This window comes from Narcine bancroftii, chromosome 1 (assembly GCF_036971445.1).
Source record: "Narcine bancroftii isolate sNarBan1 chromosome 1, sNarBan1.hap1, whole genome shotgun sequence".
Lineage (NCBI taxonomy): Eukaryota > Metazoa > Chordata > Chondrichthyes > Torpediniformes > Narcinidae > Narcine > Narcine bancroftii.
The window spans coordinates 187538780-187559888 of NC_091469.1; the positions used below are offsets into that span (position 1 = coordinate 187538780).

The 21109-nt window shown below is 35.5% G+C and overlaps 1 protein-coding gene across 4 annotated transcripts in view; it reads left to right on the top strand.

Moving 5' to 3' along the window:
- The window catches only part of LOC138736117 (calcium-binding mitochondrial carrier protein SCaMC-2-B), a 47517-nt gene that overhangs the window by 22629 nt on the left and 3779 nt on the right, over window positions 1-21109 (top strand). For 3 of the 4 annotated variants that reach the window (XM_069885058.1, XM_069885085.1, XM_069885075.1), the window contains exons 2-9: window positions 6935-7061; window positions 7254-7341; window positions 9726-9837; window positions 15702-15860; window positions 19424-19576; window positions 19790-19897; window positions 19986-20153; window positions 20354-20504. In XM_069885058.1, coding sequence (XP_069741159.1) covers window positions 6935-7061; window positions 7254-7341; window positions 9726-9837; window positions 15702-15860; window positions 19424-19576; window positions 19790-19897; window positions 19986-20153; window positions 20354-20504 — 1066 coding nt within the window. Of the gene's footprint in view, window positions 1-1546; window positions 2162-6934; window positions 7062-7253; window positions 7342-9725; window positions 9838-15701; window positions 15861-19423; window positions 19577-19789; window positions 19898-19985; window positions 20154-20353; window positions 20505-21109 lie in introns of those variants that run through there. The other variant, XM_069885067.1, reaches the window with a different exon arrangement.

Sequence of the window (21109 nt, forward strand, 5' to 3'; positions counted from 1 at the left end):
AGCAAGCACCTCCTCCTCTTTAATCTCTATATGTTTCATGGCACTATTGCTTGTTTCCCTTCCTTATATACCATGCCAGTTTCCTGAGTAAATACTGATGTAAAAAAAATTGTTTAAGATCTTCCCCCATCTCATTAGGCTCCACACATAGATGACCACTCTGATCTTCTCAGGGACTAATTTTGTCTTAACATACTTGTGGAAACCGTTTGGGTTTGCCATCACATTATCTGCCAAAGCAACCTCGTGTCTTCTTTTTGCCTTCCTAATTTGCTTCTTAAGTATTTTCTTACATTTATACTTTTCTAGTACCTCATTTGCTCTTTGTTATCTGTATCTGCTAATCACCTCTCTCATCCTTGTTATCAGATTGCTAATATCCTTTGAAAACCAAGGTTCCTTATGCCTTTTAACTTTGGCTTTAATCCTCAAGCAATGATACAGATGGACTTGCTACTCTGTGTTTATTGTCTGCCAGCAGTGTGCCAGAGAAAGTTCGTCCATCTATATACCCTATCCTCCCTTGTCCGTTGCTTACTTTGAATTTCAGCCATTCACGTGGCCACCAGGAATTACCTGGCAGCGACTGGACTTCGTTGTTTGATTTTAATTCCTCCTGAAACTATGACTGAAGAGTAATTGAACTCCTTGGGCTTCTGAGCAGGTATATGGATTTTGTTTTGTTATTGAAAATAAATAGATTTTTAAATTCAGTTTATCCCGTTATCAAGAACTTGCAACTTGAATCATTTCATTGTTCTACTTAAGCTTGAAATGTCAGCTCAAAGATGCTTTTAATTTTTTTTTTACATTTTAAATTTTTTTATTTTTCACACTATGAACCATACTGACCAAAATACACACAAACATTTCCCTCTTGAATATACAGTGTCATTTTCTCCCCTTTCCCCCTCCCTTCCCTCCCTCCTTCACCCCCCCTCCCCACCCACTCAACGTTCAACATATATGATACATTAAACCCATTAAACAATGTCATCACACAATGAAAAAAAAAAGATGCTTTTAATTTGCATCTTTGATTGATAATGGGCGTATCATGGTTCTTTGTGTTCATCTCCAAATTTAGCAATGTTATCTTGGTATCAAAATCCTTTTTATTTTGATACAAATATTCAGGATACTTTGGATTTAAACTTTGAGTGAAATATGTATTTTTAAGACTAAGTGTGAAGTCCAATGTAATGAATGAAAATTAATTAATTAATGGCTATAAATTTAAAACCTCAAATGAGACTTGCACATTGTGGGACTAAGTGAAATAAACATATTAAGACATGTTTGCAGCTAAGTTGGCAATGCTGATGCATTTGGTTTGATTGTGCAGTCATTGCTGTGATTCTCATTGGCTTTATTCCAGAATAATTGTATTTTATTAGACAGAATCACATACCAATTGAGTGCCCAAACCTGGATTAAGTTTGTGGCATTTATGTCAACATATTTTGTAATTATGTACACATGCTGGATATGTAAAGTTCATGGTTGGATTTGTGAAATGTGATGTCTTAAACTCTCTGAACTTGGAATATGGAGCAAAGATGTTAGTGAACTTCACTCATTTACGTCTGCTTAAACGTCAGTATGTCCATTGCCTAATGCTGGAGAATTGCCATTAAATTCTTGATTGGTAGGCAATCAATACCCACTGAACTTGGTATGTTTAATTAGATATTCAGGAGCAAGCTTTAGATTTTGCAATCGTGCTTTTTTTTTAACCTGGTCAAGGATCCTTGATTACTACTCTGAAGTGAACTTTGCCTGGTACTGTATATCTTTTGGTGAGAAGTGAGGTTATCTTGATACTGCACTTTATGGGCAAGAAGTATTGAGATCAACTTGCTCTTTAGAATGACATAGATCGCTTCCAGTCTTGTGAATGTCAAACACCCAGTATTTTGCTGGAGCAGAGGTTGCGAGATAATTACAATTTTAATTTGATTTCTATACATTTGTGAATATTGTACCAAACACTTTGGCCAGTATGCTGTGCCTATGTTTATATGTACCAGTGCTGGACACTTTGGAAAAAGAATTTGAATACCTTGAATCAGGACAGCTGCCTTTTAAACTAGAATCATCGTTCAGGCTTAGCCTTTTCGTCACTTTGTGTGAGTTAATGACCTATTGTCGGTGGAGACAGGTAAATCCTAACTGTATTTATTATAGATTTATCAGTACTTTAGAAGGATTTTTATAAAAACTTTAGGACCCCTTACTGATGACAGCAGAAAATACTTGTTTCAATATGTCAGTGATGCTGTTTGCTTGTAATGCTAGCTAGGGAAAGGAATCAATCATGCTTATAGTCTACTGCTTGTTTATCTGTGAGGATTATGATAGACTTGGGCAAAAGATGATGATTGAAATTTAATGAAGAGGAAATATAAATTGCATAATTGAAAGGTGTTTGAGAATTAAGATGTGGAATTGTCTGCTTGATAAATCAGTAGGGTTAATGTCAATCTGGCCATCACAATTTGGGAAAACCATGCCATTGAAGACTTTCTCCTTCAACTCCCTTCATTGGGTTATCACAAATAATGAGAGGTAACAATAAAAGAATATAATATTATGAGGGGCTTGAGTAGGGTGGACAGCCAGCACATTTTTCTTGGCACAACAGCAAATATCAGAGGACATCTGTTCAAGGTGAGTGGAGGAAAGTTTAGGGGGACATGTCAGAGGCAAGTTTTTTTTAATATATTGAGCATGGTGAATACCTGCAATGCATTGCCAGAGGTTATGGTGGAAGGACATATATGTAAGAAAAATTGAGGGTTATGGGTGTGAGGTAGGGATAATTTAGATTGTTGTGTAGGTTTACATTGGATGGCACAACCTTGTGAGCTGAAGGGTCTGTAATGTGCTATAATTTTCTATGTTGTCTTTTTGGAAATCATGGTTGAGTAATGCCATAGGGAATGTGTCAGTTTATTAAAAAAAATTTCATTCATTCTGAATGGTGGGAAAAAACTTTGTGCGTATTGGGATTCATTGAGTGTTTTTGTTGTTTAGAACAACATTTTTAATTTAGTCTTAAGAATCGTTGTTAAAGTTTGGAAAATATCTTTCCAAAAATGTTCCAAGTTCAGACACTACCAAAACATGAATCAATGAAGCTTCAAAAAATTTATACTTATCACATAATGGATTCATATCAGGATAAAAATTATATAATTTAACTTTAGACATATGTATTCTGTGCATCATCAAAAAATGTCGTGCACAAAATGAAGGCTCATTGGCCAAATTAAAAGTTGTGTTCCAATCTTCGTCCAAGAATGCTCTATTCAAGTCACACTCCTGATTGTTCTTAATCATTGCCATTGAGGCCATTCTTAAATCCATTAAATTATTATAAGTATTTGATATTAATCCTCCATGGGGAAAATTGCATATAAAAAAAAATACATCAAGAATATTAGCTTCTGAAATTTGAGGGAAAACCAGAAAGTTTGGATAGAACAAAATAACTAATTTGTAAATATCTAAAAAAGCACCTAATTAGAAAGATTAAATTTTGTTGTTGTTCAAAAGAAGCAAAATATCTCAAATAAAAAGATCTTTAAAACTTTTAATGCCTCATCTATACCATCCTTAAAACAAATAGGGTTGGAAAAAATGAAAAGTTACAATAAGAATGGTAAGAGAAAAACTACGATAACAAAAAACTAAATTGTGTCCATATCCTCAATCTATGCCTCATCAATGGGTTCTTCAATTTAGGGAAACAAAAAAGGTAAAAATGAACCTAAAATAGTCAATATGGATGTCTTTTTTAGAAAAATTAAATTCCATTTCAACCTTTTGATTGCTTTATTTGTTTTTTTTTCTAGAAAAGGATATATTTCTGTCCTCAACCTAGAAGAAAATCCTAGTTTTTGCTTCGTTGATAGCTAGGCAAACAATTTTGATGAAGTGGAAAGATAATGTTTTATCCATTCACATTCAATGGTTACATGATATCATCCTATTTAAGTTTGGAAAAAAAAGATAATAAAAATGCAAAGACTGAATTTGAAAAGAATGTGGGACCATTCATGGATTATTAATATAATCTGAGGATTTAAATGAATGCTCTGGGGATTCCCTGTCTCGGGGCTGTTATTCAATTCATATTTACAATATATACAGATAACCTTGTTTAGAGGGATAATTTTTTTCCTTTTATTATTAAGACAAGTAAAGGGGGTTTAATATGATCACATCAGAGAAGTATAAAATCCAATGTATATTTGTGCATGTTTATCTGTTCTCCATGCAAATCAATATGGAGCACTCTAGAAATTTCTAAGGAGGTTAGTATAGGTAACATTTGATGCTGAATCCCCTGTTCACATTGAATTTAACTTTTAAGGTCATATGGAGTTCAAAAGTGTTTTTTGACCAGTTTGCACTGACTTGCATTACTGTTTATTATACAAGTGTTTACTAGCACTGACTTGCATTACCGTTTACTATAACTGGTAACATTTGATGCTGAATGTCATGACCACATTGAATTTAATCTTTAAGGTCATATGAAGTTCAAAAAATTTTTTTGAACTTGCACCTCAATTAGTTGCAGTGTTGAGCATCAATTTACATTCAGAAACCAAATTCAGTTCAATCTGGGCCCAAAAAAGAGAAGCAACATTGGTAGAAGCTGTTCACAAGCCTGTTGAATTAGACAAAGGAGAAAGCAAGAGACAGTAGAGGAACATCAGTCTTGCATCTCTGTTGACGCATCCAGACATGCAATGAGCAGGCAGCAGGGATCAGAAAAAATATATGTTTATGCAGAATTACCATGAAGGTTTTTTTGGGTATTTTGTTTCAACTATGTAGTCAATAACTGAGTGTTTTATTTCCCGGGCAATGTTGGGTATCTTGCTAGTATCTTGTACAAGGGAATTTTATGTGTATAGTTTGTATAATTTTTGTATTCAATATTATTTTTGGACATGGTTCAAGTTATTATTTAATTGTTTAATTATTAGAATTAGAGAATTTGATGTCCTGAGCAAAATAAGTTGTGTAATATTTATGGTTCTGCTTCTAATTTACAACTGATATGTATATGATAATTTTATTTCTTGTCATCATTAGTATACTTTGTGTAAAGGGTTTTTGTTAAACTCAATAGAAATATTTTAAAAAGAAAGGTTTTTTTTAAATTTTGCTGGAAGTGCACAAGAACTCGATGACTTGTGCACCAGCTCAGATTCTTTTTTTTTAACATGCAGTACTTTGAATTAGTGAAATAAAATAATTTCTAATTGAACAGTGTTTGCCAGTGGTAGATGCAGATTTTTTCTTGGCAGTGTGCTAATGCATTATATATCTTTGTAATGCTCTTGAAAATGTTTTCCTACTGATCATACCATACATTGAATTTAAGACCAAATCATCTCAAATACATGAGTCTTTATCACTTGATCTTTTTTCCACTATAGAAACTAAGAAACAAATAGATAAATGTTGTATCTATCAAATCAACTTGTTTCTCAGTGAATGTGGATAGTTCCCTGACTTAATGTGAGCAGAGACAGCTGCCTGCCATCAGCTGACATTCCATTCAGTTCAGTGAGGAACTTGATCCTTGCATACAAGATTTTCGTGAGAGCTTGACATTTAGTTATGCGTATAATAGTTACAACTCTGACTCCTTTAAAAAAAAATGTGCTGTGAAGTTCTGCATAATAATGCACATTGGAAAGAGGGAAAAAATTTCCTGCTTCAGTTATTAAAATGTTGTCTACAAAAGGGGCTATTTAGTACAACCATTCTCACCAGGGGCCCAATAATGCTCCCTCCTCCTGTGGGCCGCAGCACATTTAAGTAAAGGCCGCAGCACATTTAAGTAAAGGCCACAGCACATTTAAGTAAAGGCCTTGTTTTTTTACACCTCATGTAACAATTATTTTTGTTTAGTGTAGTCAGCAGGAGGGAAGTATGGAAGAAACCAAAAATTAACTGGACTCAGGGAAGGGGGTGAGGGCATAGTTAAAAAAAAAGAGTTAAATGGCTACATAACATGTTTTTTTGATTAAGATTGTAGCAGGAGGAATATATTGATATTTTATTTTTGGAAGTATCAATGTGCAATTACCCCCAATGTTTCAACATCTTAAAACCAATTTGGATAAAATGTGCCTTTGTGGTACATGCATTAAATTCCAAAATGTTAATCTTTGCAAATTTGAGTCTGGTCAGTTTGTTGCATTTCTTCAAAAATAACTTAGAAATGCCATCAGCATCTGTTTGAAAGTTGTGGACTGTAGTGGACTGTAGTTTCACAATGCAAATAATTCTTCAGATGTGGGTAGAATTTACATTTAATCTCACTGTAGCTATGGATATAGACATTTACTTTTTATAGTTTGTCTGTTGTAATATTTCTTACTAAACTGCAAACGAGTCCCAGCTAAGTACTGCAGAAATGATAACAAATCTGTTTAATAAATATCAAATAAATAGCGATCATAATGAAAATTGCTTTAGTCAGCCTCAATTTGGGATCATTAGTCAGTTTAGACTCTTAAATGTTAGGAATACAGACCGTGATTTCCTTCCTTCACAATTGAATTGCCCACAGAAATATGTTGGGTGCAGTCAGTTTGTTTACATTTTGTTATCTTTACAATTCTTTTATTTGTTTACATTGTGTACAGTTTATTTTTTGCACTACCAATTAGGGGTAATTCTGCCAACCCTGCAGGAAAAAGGAATCTCAGGGTTGTATGTGATGTCATGTATGTATTTTGAAAATAAATCTGAAATAGTCTCTAAAATGTTAGGAATACAAACTCTGATTTCTTTCCTTCACAATTGAATTGCCACAGAAATATGTTGGGTTTTATTTCCTTTTTCCCACCACTAGATCTTTCTATTATCTGCCTAGAAATTAAGATTACTTTTTGTTTTAAAACAGAAAATTGTGAAAGCTGGTGATAAAGACTTGGATGGCCAACTTGATTTTGAAGAATTTGTTCATTATTTAAAAGATCATGAAAAGAAACTCCGACTGGTTTTCAAAAGCCTAGATAAGAAAAACGATGGTAAGAAGTCATTTTTTTCTTTCTGCAACAATGTCCAGTTTAGTAATTTTAAAAAATGCATTTATGTGAAGTAAACATCTAGCCTTCAATCTTGGGCAATGCCAGATTGTTATTTGGACTTGACATGTGGACTAAATGTTCTGTGAGTGTGTTCAGTTGGTTGTATATTCAGAATGTTTCTGAATTTTTCAGGTAAAATTGATGCACAAGAAATCATGCAGTCATTGCGTGACCTTGGAGTACACATTTCAGAACAGCAGGCTGAGAAGATCCTGAAACGGTGAGCTATTAATAAAACATTTACCTTTTGATTTTCAGTAACTTATCTGCAATACTACTATTAATATGTGGTTGTTTTTGCTGCAAAATTCCCTCTAGTTTTTTAACTACAGAAATATTCTCCATTTCATTTACTTCCTTTCTTTCCCAATTTTCATTGTTTACTAAGATTTCATAAAAGATGAGAGGTGCCATCCTGTATTGATGCATCCTTTCATTTTTTTTAATACACTTGTCTAATGACCTATTATATATTTGTGGTAAGATATGAAATGAAACTTTGGATGAAATCAGAATAACATATTTGCTACTGTGGTGGCATAACATCAGCACAATATTTTAAATTACAATCCACTTCCTCATACTTGTTGTAGGTGGAATCGCCCAGTTTTCCAGTTATGACATGACATGCTATTCCATTTGTCTAAAATCTTAATTTGAATTTATTCCAGACATTTTCAGTTCTGCAGATCACTTACTGGCTCCTGTCTCATCCCAACCCTCTTTTAATACTGACCACCTACAATGGGTGACACTGCCAGAGCTGTAGTAATGCCGCTGGGGCAGTAATGCTGGGAGTGCGGAGACACAGTTCCAAAAGGTTCATCTGCCCAGTCCTAATGCCAGTGGACCTGTACAGGCTATAAATGGCCAGTTAAAATCTTGCAACTACAGGGGCTGTACCTGTGCTCTGCAGCAGCCATGAGGGATTGTAGACCCCAAGGGAACAGCAAGGCACCAGAAACTGGGAGAGTACACCCCTTTCCTCATGTTGAGAAGGAGAAGCCAAGGAGACATCCCTCTAGGCCAGTGACCTCGGCAGGGAAGCAACGAAGGGCTCAGTGGCTGAAGGACCCTCAAAGATTGCAGGTGATTTACGGTTGAAGGACCCACATGGGCCATGGCTGCAGCTGGGATTCATCAGGGTGATGAGGGCAAGAAGGGTTCCTGAACAGCCACTGGGGGGGTGAAGGCTTCCTGATTGTGTTGGAAGTTTGGATCTGGAGCTTGGGTTGCCAATGAATCAAACTGGAGTCTGCGTGGCTGCAGAGGCTATCGGAGTGCTTGAGATGAAATCATGAACAGTGTGTCACTAAAGGGACTGTTTTGTTTCTTTCTCTTGCTGTAAAGGGCATCAAGCAATTCTGTCTGCCTGATGGCAAGCAGAAGGTAATTTCATGTAATATTGTTCTGTACTATTACATGACAAAATGAATCTTGAATCTCTACTCTTACTACTAATAAAGGTCCATAATCTAAAAAGTTGACAATATCTCACCCACCCCCCCCCCCCCCACCACCAATCCTTGCACTGTTCCTTCAGCAGATTTTTTTTTACACACACTTGTATTGATTGATTTTATGAAAATATGGTTGATTTAACATAAAATCAGTATAGGGTTGGATGGCATCTTCTCTATCTTTTAGAAAACTAATGTATGTTGCATAGTCACTGCTGACTATGTCACAGCAAAGAAGGTGACAAGGCTTTTAAAGCTTTTCTTAAATAAGAGGATGATTTGCAGCTACTGTCCCCTCCTCTGTGTGTGTGTGTGTGTGTGTGTGTGTGTGTGTGTGTGTGTGTGTGTGTGTGTGTGTGTGTGTGTGTGTGTGTGTGTTGCAACCAGTACGCAAAGGAAATTAATGTGTGCACAAAAGGTGAGTTACCTAAAATAATGTAGTAATTAATAGTATACTTATTGAAAATAATCTTAACTTAATACATTAATTTGTAGATTGCAACCGTACTTGTATTCTATTAAAACATGTCAATGGTTTTCTTAGTTGTGAGAGATAGGCTGTGCCAAAATGATCTTGAAACAATTTCAAGTTTATATTTGCACAAGCATTCAGTGTGCACATACTTTGGTCACAGGAAATAAACTTGCAAAAAGTAAGATTTTTGTGCACACCGTACTACTAAAAATTAGAGGGAACATTGTTTACAGCATATTTTAATGAGGATAAAAAATTATAGTCAATTGTTTTATATTCTCTGTTATATGTACAAAAGACTTTATCTGTGCTATTTTCTACATCTTTTGCTTTCTGTCTTCAGAATTTGGAGAGGGCACCTTTGGGGCCCTATTGCTTAGTAAGTACTGTTATGTCTGCCTGTTCCCCTGCTACTTCTTTGAAATAGATAAACAGCATTTTGTATCCATCATGTGCAGCTTCACCCCTCCTTTGCCAAAAATAGGTTGAAAAAAATGTTCCTGCACAGCCTACATTGCCTTGCAAGCTTTACGATATTATTCCTAACATTCTTTGGCAATTACTTTATAAAATATTAGAAAATCTAGTTTAACTTTTTTAATTACATTAAATTGTTGTATGACATGACAATATTCAGAAATCATGCTATTTTTTCTTTGTTTTAAATAGCATGGATAAAAATGGAACAATGACAATTGATTGGAATGAATGGCGAGATTATCACCTTCTGCATCCAGCGGATAACATTCCTGAAATAATTCTGTACTGGAAACACTCCACAGTAAGTTCATCAAATAGTTCATTGACTATGCTTACCTGTGAAGAATAGGCAGGTGAAGTAGATTTTTGTTAAAATTGCTTTCACGCTAATTAGTGTCTTTTAACTTGTGCATCCATGTATGAAATACCTCGTGTCTATAGTGAAAACATGAAGATGTTCAGTGGACATATTTAACCTAATAGTTCATGTTAACATGTAGATACGTAATTCAGATATAAACAATGAAGATTTCTTGGATTTAAATTGTTAGGGATTTTAGGAATGAGAAAAATTTTGAGGAATATTTTACAAACCTATAATTCTTGATTTACATCCTTTTTGAGAAGAAAATTGATGCTGATTGCACAGAGATGTGTTTAGATTTGAAATTTTGAGAACATGAGGATAATTGGAAGATTTGATGGAGTTTAAAAACAACCTTTTGTTAAAAATTGGGAATAAAATTGAAATGAAAAAAAAACTATTTCCTGCAGAAAATTGGTCTTTCAGAACTTTGATCTTGTAAGCTTGCAAATTTTTGCTTTGGTGGTCAAAGGTGTTTTTTAAGGGTGATTTAGTAGTAATGAGATAGTTACAAATCACCATATCCAATATCCTGCTGCTTCTGTCGACTAAATTCTGAAACCAGCAGAGTCAGAAAATAGTTAAGTTTAAAATTTCACATGGCTACTTGTTCTCCAGATTCTAAAGCACACATCAATGCTTATAATCTGTGTTCTGCACAAAAACACAGTCTGCAGAGAAGATTAAGGTAATATAATAAAGTGCCTTTCCATTCAGTCTTCCAGAAATTCATAATAATAGCTACTGGGATTATTGGTATAATCTTTCAAGGAACCATTGAATTTTAAGTACACGTCAAGACAGTGTTAGTGGTGGATGACTTGCTTTGTCACAAGGCATTGCTCGTGTGACATTGATTCAGTAATGATGGCGGGGGTGGCGTGGTGTTAGGGCATGAAAATCCAACTCTCTTGATATATCAGTTTTAAAAAAGTATCTAAAAAGTAAAGGTTTAGAGTAAAAACTTTTCAAAGTGTTTTTAAACATTTAAGTAACATTTTGAAACATGTCTCCAAAAAGAGAAAAAAAAGGATAAAAATGCCGCTGACTTACCTCGAGCCCAACGTGAAGAACAGACCAGAGGGCCTACGACGAGTTCGAGTCAGCGGACTGGAGTTCGATTGGATCCCAGGATGTGTGACCTGGAGTTGGAGCCATCTGCTGGCACCCACCCAAAGCAACGGGGATATGGCGTTGCAGAGAGAATTGAGAAAGAACCCGGATGTAGGTCGCACATGTACAGTAAGCTGGGGCCCTCATCAACAATGTCAGAGATTGAGTCGGGTTCAAAAAATCTGCAAGTGACAAGGAAGATGAAGAAGACATGCAGTTATCTGAAGAGAAGACATGGAAGGAAGTAAGATCTTTAAGTAATAAAAGTAAAACAGGCAATATAAATAATATTGCATTATTGAGTGCAATAAGGAAGAATCAGTGGATAAAATTAAGAAAAAATTAGGTAAGATGGATGAGAAGATGAAAAGGATGCAGCAGGACATGCTACAATTTGATGATAGAGTATCACAAGTAGAAGATAATACTACTGCTTTGGATGTGGAGACACAAGCTTCAGCAAAAAGTAGATGTGTTGGAAAACTTCAGCAGGAGAAATAACATTAAAATAGTGGGCCTGAAAGAAGGACTAGAGCAAGAAAACTCTTAATTGTTTTCAAAAGTGGATTCCTGAAGTTTTGGGAGAAGAACATTTTTGATATTGTTGAGATTGAAAGCGCTCATAGAACTCTTAGAGGGAAACCATCTCTAGGCCAGAGATCGCGTTCAATGTTGGTTACATTTCTTCATTACTGGGATAGAGAAAAGATTTTGAGACTTGCGATGCAAGGGGCAAGAGACAGGAAAGGACCCCTTATATTAAGAAGGAGATAAAGTTTTGTTTTATCCTGACATAAGTGAAGACTTGCTGAAAAGAAGAGGAGAATTTAATATGGTTAAAAAGGGTCTCTGGGAGAAAGAGTATAAATTTTTATTGCAATATCGTGCATCTTTGAAAATTTCCCTTCCTAGTGGACAAAATAAATTTTTCATCAAATTCTATGGAAGCAGAAGATTATGTGAAACAACTTCCAGAACAGCAGTCACAGACACAATGAAGAGTTACAAGACTATTTGCTGTAATGGTTTTTTTTAGAATAATCTAAAAGAACAAATATTCTGATTTTTGAAAGTTTTTCTTTTTTAATTAACTGTTTAAAGACTGTATGATAAATGTATTGGGGGGGTGTTGGGGTGGAGGTAGGGTACTAACTACTACGGATTATGTGTGTAATTGTGACCTTGGCCACAACCTTTAAAATAGAGGGAGGTAATGTTGTGCATTATTTAAACACTAGTTTGGGAGGGGGTTTATTGTTTATATATGGCTACAAATGTTGGAAAGTATGCTTGTTTTTGTGCTTTTTTTCTTTCTCTGGATTGCCAGAAAAGATGCACGCTGGACAATGAGTAATGGAATTGATGAGAGAAGATTTGGAGAGCGGGGTTAAGGGAGTAAGACTGATAGGATTGAATATGGTTAATTAAGATGAGTAATACATTAAAATTTGTAAATTCTAATATTAATAGGATAAACATTGTCAGTTAAAGGGAAGAGAGTATTAACACATTTCAAGAAAATGGGAGTAGATGTAGCTTTTCTGCAAGAAACTCACTTAATTGAAAAAGAACATTTGAAATTGAAAAGGGATTAGAGTGGCCTCTTCATTTAATTCTAAGGCAAGAGGACTGGAAATTTTGATTTTTCTTTTTAAAAAAAAAAAAAATTACCAATTAAAATTCATAATATTGTGACTGATCCAATAGGAAGATACTGTATGGTAAATTGTCAGAGATATTTAGAGTTTTGGGCACTATTAAATTTGTATGCCTCTAATGTGGATGATGAGAGATTTATTCAAGAAACATTTCTTAACTTAGCAGAAGCACATGAAAATATTTTAATTGGAGATTTTAATTTTTGTTTAAATCCATTATTAAAGGAATGATGAGAACTAAAGTGGCTAAAGCGACGTTGGTTTTGATGAGGGATTTACATTTAATAGATGTATGGAGGAGAATACACCCTAGAGAAAAAGATTCTTTCTATTCGAATAGGCATTACTCTTATTCTAGAATTGATTTATTCTTGATTTCAGCACTGATACTGGATAAAATTTTGGAAGAGGAATATAAAGCAAGAATTTTGTCTGATTATTCACCTTTTATTAATGACAATTGTAATACCTGATAAAGAGAAATTAATATATAGATGGAGACTGAATACATCCTTGTTAAAGAGAACAGATTTTTGTGATTTAAAAAAAAATCAGAGAACATATTCAAATATTTTCTGAAATAAATTTGAACACTAAATCATAAGTTTATAATATGGGATGCACTGAAAGTGTATTTAAGAGGACAAATTATGTTTTACTTCTAAAATTAAAAAGGAATATATGAAAGAGTTAGATAAGTTTTAAAAAGAAATAACAATTTTAGAAAAAGATCTTAAAAAGAGGAGTTCCGAAGATAAACAAAGACTGATTAATAAAAAAAACCTAATATATTCCATTGAAAACTTATAGAACAGAGAAAACAATCACTAGAACTAAGCAAAGGCATTATGAATTACTTGAATGATTACATAAAGTTCTTGCATGGCAATTAAAAACAGAACAAGTTTTAAGAACGATTAACACAATTAAAAAAGATTCTGACCTATATAGTTTATTTCTTGAGGTTTATCACTAATAACAACATTAGTGATAAGCCTCAAGAAATAAATGAATCTTTTTATTCTAAACTATATAGGTCAGAACCTTTTAAGGATGACAATACGATGTTAAGTGTCTTCTATAGAAAATTAACATGGAAGCATGAATTGGGAGGATTACAGCTTCCTTACTTTAAGAATTATTATCAAGCAGCTCAATGAGATTTCTTGCTTTTTTTTGTTTTGAAGGAGAGAGAAAATGGCATGGGTTAAAATAGAATTGGAAAACATACTAGGAGAGTAGCAGAAGAGTTCATATATAAATGGCATTCAAAATTAATGGTTGGTGTAAAAGAAATACCATTGTTGAAACACTTAATTAATGTTTGGAATAAGATAAATGATGAGATTTGGAATTAAGGGAGGTGTGTTGCCTAAGACACCATTATTTCAAAATGATCTTTTATCTTTTTGAAAGGATGAGCAGATTTTAAGTATTTGGTCCTGTAAAGGGATCAAGACAATTGAAGATTGTTATGAACAGGATCAATTGATGTCATTTCAGCAATTAAGGAATAAATATGGGATAACCGTTAACACTCTGTTATTTCCAAATTAGGGAGAAAAATTAGCTTCAGCTATGTCATTACCTATTTGACTGAAGTGGAAAATGTCATTAGAAAGGACAATATCAAAAAATTCATTTCTACATGTATATTTTAATACAAATAAGAACCCCTAAACATGGAGTTTATAAATCTAAATAAAGGTGGGAGATGGATTTGAATACTACAATTAATGAATGAAGATTGTCAGAACTATACTGAGATTGTATGACTAATACTATTAACGTAAGGTATAGACTAGTTCAGTATAATTTCCTACATCAATTATACCACAAAAATTGACTAGAATGAAATCAGACTTAATCGGCTCAATGTTTCAGATGTGGTGCAGGGATGGGAACTTTCTTGCACTCAACATGGTCATGTCCCAAAGTAAGGCAGTTTTGGGTGGATTTAAGGGAACTTTTTAGAGCAGGTTACAAAATGTTGTATTTCCACAAAATCCAGATGTATTCCAGACCTAAATTAAAATTATCAATATATCAAGAGAAATTTGTTAAAATTGCACTAGCAATGACAAGAAAATGTATTACAACTACCTGGAAATCAGACTCACATTTGGGTATGGAGAGATGGAATGCAGAAATACAGAGTTGTATTCCTTTAGAGAAAATTACATACAATTTGAGAAATAAATACAGTATATTTGTGGAATTTGGTACCAGTATCTGCAAACTTTAAGTATAAATATGTGATAGTCGGCTTCCTTTCCCTTGAACCTGTATTGATTCTGTCTAAATTGACTTTCTAGAAGCTTGGTTAATGTCCTGTGAGTTTGCTTTTACATCTCAGAGTTATCCTTAAAGATTTTCTTTTTTATTTTACCTTACTATATTATTGTACTTTTAAATAATTTATTTTTGGGGGTGAGGGGAAGGGGAGGGTTTATAAATATGTGTTTTAAATTTTTTTTATTATTGTTGTATTAACTAATTGAAACTTTAAATACAATTTTCCAAAAAAGGTAGTGATGGCAAAAAATTTTGCTTTGAATTTTATTTGGGAAGATCATTTTTATATTATTATTGGCATTTTAACATTAAATTTTGACATTCCAATAATATGAACCAGTGGTTAATTGTATGATAAATGCATCTTGGCATTTCCTTTTGAATTTCAAAAGTAAATTTTGAACTAAAATTCCATCATAGTCAAAGTTAAAAGTTTAATTGGTATGAATTTAATTGGTATGAATTTTCTGAATCAGATTATTATGGAGCAATGATTTTCATTGTTAAACAGTTGAATAGAGCAAATTTCTTTGGACATCTGTTGCTGGAATTCATAAAAAATACTGCTGGCTTTTCAATTCACTATCACCATCTTCAAATGTAACTATCCAAATCAGTATATTTTAAGCTTGATGAAGATTGACATTTTGGGGAAAACAATATGGCAATTGTTATTATCTTTTTTTATTTTTATTTGCCAATTGATGGAAAATTTTAAAACCATTTATGTTTCAGATATTTGATGTCGGTGAGAGTTTAACAATTCCAGATGAGTTCACTGAAGAGGAGAAGCAAACTGGTATGTGGTGGCGACAGCTTGTTGCAGGAGGCGGTGCAGGTGCTGTGTCTAGGACATGTACTGCCCCACTCGACCGGCTTAAGGTGTTAATGCAGGTGAGTTTCCCACAAGTGATGGCATGCTCTGATAATTTGGTGCATCACAGTTTAGCTTTGTGCTGTCCCCCATACTGTAAGCAAGTATGCTTAGCTGGTCGTCATCAGGAATATTTTTAATGTTTTCTTTCCTTTTACCCCCCCACCACCCCTGCTCCCCTATTTTCCTTGCCCTCTTTAACCTTAACCAAGCAGTGCACAGTTGATGCAGAGGGCTAGCTCAATACAACTTATCAGTTAAGGCCTTGGCATCAGCAGCACACAATTTAAAATGTGTATTTAATTTAGGCAGAGTCTCTAATCTATTTCTTTACAAATCAAAATTTGAGGGACAAACAAGGTAAATTACTTTTACTAACCAAAAATCAATCTGCAGATGCTATAAATTTGAAATAAAAACTGAAATCACTATAATAACTCATCAGGTCCTTCTCTCCCCACCATCCAGTGATCCACCTATTCTTTGAAGTTGAAGCTTTGATTCCCTTGTGCTACTTCCAGTTTGGTATACTGCATTTGGTGTTCACATTATGGCTTCTCTACATAGGAGAAACCAAAGGCAGGTTGAGTAATCGCTCAGTTGTCAGAAATGCCCTCAGGCTTCCAATTGCCTTTTTTCATTTGTTTCTGTCCTACTGTTTCACTTCCTTTCTAATTTCTTTTTGTGGCTGCCAAAGGTAGATCGAGGAGCAAACACCGCCTAGTTTCTGACTGGCCAATTTGCTGCCTTCCAGACTTGATGAATTTTCTACTTCAAATAACCTGTTCTTTCTTCCTATCTATACAAGAATGATTTTACCTGCCATCCTGTTTTATTTCCTCTTTGTGGATAATGTGGCCCGATATTCGAGAACCGGTGAGCAACAAATTTGCATCCATCATGTTTTGTGCATTCTGCCATGTATTCGCTCTATCAGAGAAATTCCCTACATTCCACTTCTCCCCAAACGAACTTCCCTTTCTAAAGAAGGTACTGCTGCATAACCTGCTTAGTTTTAGTTTCTTCTACACAAGTCAGGCCTGCCAGGCAAATCTCACCACATAATCATTAACAACTCGTTCTGTTCCCCTTAATCCATCTTGACTCCTTCTATGCAGATGCTCTCTTTTAATCTACACATTTTGCGCACCACCGACCCCCACCATTTCACTGTTAAAGCTGAGTTCTGATAAAGGATTGCAAACCTGCCACAGATCATTTTCTTTCCTTAGACGCTACCTGACCTGCTGATATTTTTCCAACGTTTTTTGTTTTTGCAACTAACACTCTGACTAATAATGAACATATCAATAAATTGAACTATTCCTTCTCAATCAACTTTAATTAACAAGGAGAGAAATGCTAATTTAATCAGTAAACATTGCCCCTAATTTTTCATATCATACCAATATTTAAAAAAAAAGTATAGTTTAAACTTTAGAGACTTGCTTTATTTTTAAGGTTCCTTTATTGTCATGTAATAAAAACAACGCAATATTACATGGACTTTGTGGTAAGGCAGACAGATTCGCCATTGGCAGAAACTACTTGAAGCACCTCTTATGTCAGAAGGAGAAGAAAAAGAGAATCCCCTCAGTCACTAAGTGTTTGTGGTTTTGCCTCTAGTGCTCCCACAGCCACACAGTCCACTCAAAACCATCAGCACCCCGAGCTACCTCCAACACAAAACCTCCAGAGCCCTTGGCACCCTCTCGCATCCTGGTTCCCTTCAACCAGTCTCCAGCAGTCCACAGCCTGGTGTTGGATCCCAGTTGCTAGTAGCTTGCATGGTTTCCTCACCTCAAGTCACCAACAGCCCACTGCTTGTGTGTTCTTCAGCTGCAGAACCCCTCATTGGTGTGTTGCAATGGTCCCCATCCTGTGGGTCGTCTCCTCTGCTTCTCCTTCTCAAATGAAGGGTGTTCTCCCTGTTTTCTAGTGTCTTATGCCTGTTCTCTGCTTCCCGGAGTCTGCAACCCCTCATGGCTGCTGCCGATCATGGGTACCACCATCTTGGGCCAGACCCTGCGGCTGCGAGATTTTCAAATAAAATCACTGTCTGCTCCATTAACAGGCCGTTTAAAGCCTGTCTGGAGCTGATTGCAGTTGAACTGGGTGTTTGGACCCTGCGTGAGCGCTGTGCTTCCACTCCTCTCTCGCCGTGGGTCTGCACCTGCAGCAGCGCTGCTTTTTCAGAACTAAGCGGAAATGTTAGTTGAGCCAAAGCAAAGCTGTTTTAACTGATCAGTATTGAATTCACCCACTGAATTATTTCAATTTATTTATATATTTCACAAACAATTTACATAAGACATGATTTTTATTTTGAAAACAAAACTATATCAAGTTAGTTAAGATCAAAACTGCAAAATGTTTTTGTCAAGTTAAAAGTGGGAAAATAATATAAAGTGCTTTGCCCTTAAAGATCAATTTGCTTTTCAAATAAAAATCTTCTGGCAATCAAATCTTTATTTCATCCAATGCATTCAAGTTGCATTTTTCGGGAGACTGATTATGCCACTGTATAAGGATTTATTTGTCTGTTATCTTTGTCATTTTGGATCGGGACCTGTATATCCAAAAGAGCATTAGTCGAGTCTCCCTACAATCTACCATAAATATTCGTGTATAATGTGTTTCATGTAAAATGCGACACCCCCATTTTTAAGTAGGAAAATTTTTACCCCGTGTATAATACGACCCCCCCTCTCCTCGCCCGCCCAAGTTGCGCTGCCGTCTCTCCCCCACTCGCCAGCCCGAGTCACACTGCCATCTCTCCCCACTGATTTGTGCTGCCATCTCTTCCCCCCCCCGCCCAAGTCGCACTGCTGTCTCTACCCCTTCTCCTGCCCGAATCGCACTTCCATCTCTCCCCACTGATTTGGGTTGCCATCTCTCCTCCCTCCTCACCACCCCCCCCCCCCCCCCCTCAACCTACATCAATGTAGTCTATGGCTGATAATAAGTGGTTCCAAATGAACCAGCAAGCATCATACTGGCCACAGAGCTTTCAACGGTCGCATCTTCAAGTTGTATAGAATGTATCAGCAGCCGACTACATTCTTAAACCTGGCAGAATTTTTTTTTAAATTAACTCCCGTGTATAATGCGACCGCCCCCCCCCCCCCCCCCCCCTACTTTGAGCTCAAATTTCAGTACAAAATGTTTCGGATTATACTCGAATGTTTAAGTTAAGTGTTTGGGCTGATTCTCGTATCTATCAGAAATACATTGAATTTATTATTTTTGGTGTGCAAATTTCAGACCACCTTGCTGGCTAAACTTTTAAAAGATTGTGTGAAATAAAAATGTAATTTTTCTTCTTATGAAGAATATTGAGTGCCGCAATTTCAATATGGCTACAATGAACTTCTGTTAAATGTGGGTAAGGGATGTGCTGGTGAAGGCTTTAAACTCTTTTGTGCTTTAACATTCCAGTCATAACTGCAGGGGAAGGGAGTTAAAGCCGCCCCTCCTTCCTTCCCCAGTACACCTCCCCACACTCCTGCATTTCATTGTCATTGTAGATTTGTAAGATGAGAATCTAGAATAAAAGCATATTGAAACCTTTCCTATTTAACAGGTTCACGCCTCCAAATCTAACAGTATGTGTATTTCGGGAGGATTTAGCCAGATGGTTAAAGAAGGAGGATTCCGGTCTCTGTGGCGAGGAAATGGAGTCAATGCAATCAAAATTGCTCCTGAATCTGCACTCAAGTTCATGGCGTACGAGCAGGTGAGAAGCGCGAAATAGAAGGAAGGGTTTGTATACATAAAATGGATTTTTATTAAAATTGAAATGGATTCCACTGACCTGATGCTTACTGTTCTTTTAGTAATTTAACTTTGATAAAGTTACATTAGTCTGCTAAAGATGTTTTTCCCACTAAGCTAAGGAAATTTCATTGCCTAATATTCATGTTGTTCATCTGTGAATGTTACTTTGCAGATTAAGAGGATAATTGGCAGTAATCAACAAACTTTGGGTATTCAGGAGAGATTGATTGCAGGATCATTAGCGGGATTAATTGCTCAGAGCACAATCTATCCAATGGAGGTAAAGGGAGTTGTATTCTGCTTGTTAATTTAGATTTCCATTATTTAAAAAATACCATTTCTCTAATTCTGATTATTGCTCCCACCAGGTGTTAAAGACCAGACTGGCACTGCGGAAAACTGGGCAGTATTCAGGAATGCTTAACTGTGCAAAGCACATTTTTAAGAAGGAGGGATTTACTGCATTTTACAAAGGCTATGTTCCCAATATGCTGGGCATCATCCCATATGCTGGAATAGATTTGGCAATTTATGAGGTGAATTTTCCAACATGTAGATTTGTTTTTTAATATTGTAACCACACCTGACTGTAGAACCTTAATTCATTGTTGTATTTTCATTTGTTTGTTACAAACAAATTCTTGCCTTGAACTATAGCTTTTACTAATTGGGTGTAAGTTCATTCCAGGCATTTTTTGTAAAACTTTGAATCGTTGCAAGCATTTTTGTTTTTTAGACTTTGAAGAATTCATGGCTTCAGCGCTGTGCCACTGATAGTGTGGATCCTGGTGTCTTTGTTCTCTTGGCATGCGGCACTGTTTCAAGCACTTGTGGACAGTTGGCTAGTTACCCCTTGGCACTCGTCAGGACACGAATGCAGGCACAAGGTAATGGTACAAAATGGGAAATTGAGGTGAAGGGGATAATTTTTATTAGATGATACTGATCCATCAATGGGTTTTATGAGGCTGCATAAGTACATCTTGCTAACGTGAATAGAATTATCTCTATATGGCTGTACATAGTAAGCCATATCATGGCAGCAGTTGTCAACTGTGTAACCCAAGAGGCCATTAGTATGTTTGTAGGAAAGAATTATCACATTATAAATCATAATAAATTAACTAGCATATGAAATGGGGTTCCGTTTTGAAACTTGATCCCGAATTGCCATGCAGAGGTACAGAAAGTAAGCCTTACTGTTTTGGGCTTTATTGTAAGTGCATGTTTCAAGGAGCCAAAGTTGAACATCAATGACATAATTTTCAACTTTCATTATAGTTGGTGCTTGGTGCTCTCTTTTTCTGTTGTGTAATACATAGACCTAATGAACAATGGGACAGCATACTGGTTGAAGCTCTTTTTAATTAAAAATACAACTAACATTGTACAACTAACAGTGCTAACATGGCACTAACATCTTTGGTCTATAGTTGAACTTTGATCTCTAGAGTCTATTGGTTTTCCATTGATTGCAATAGATAAGTCACAA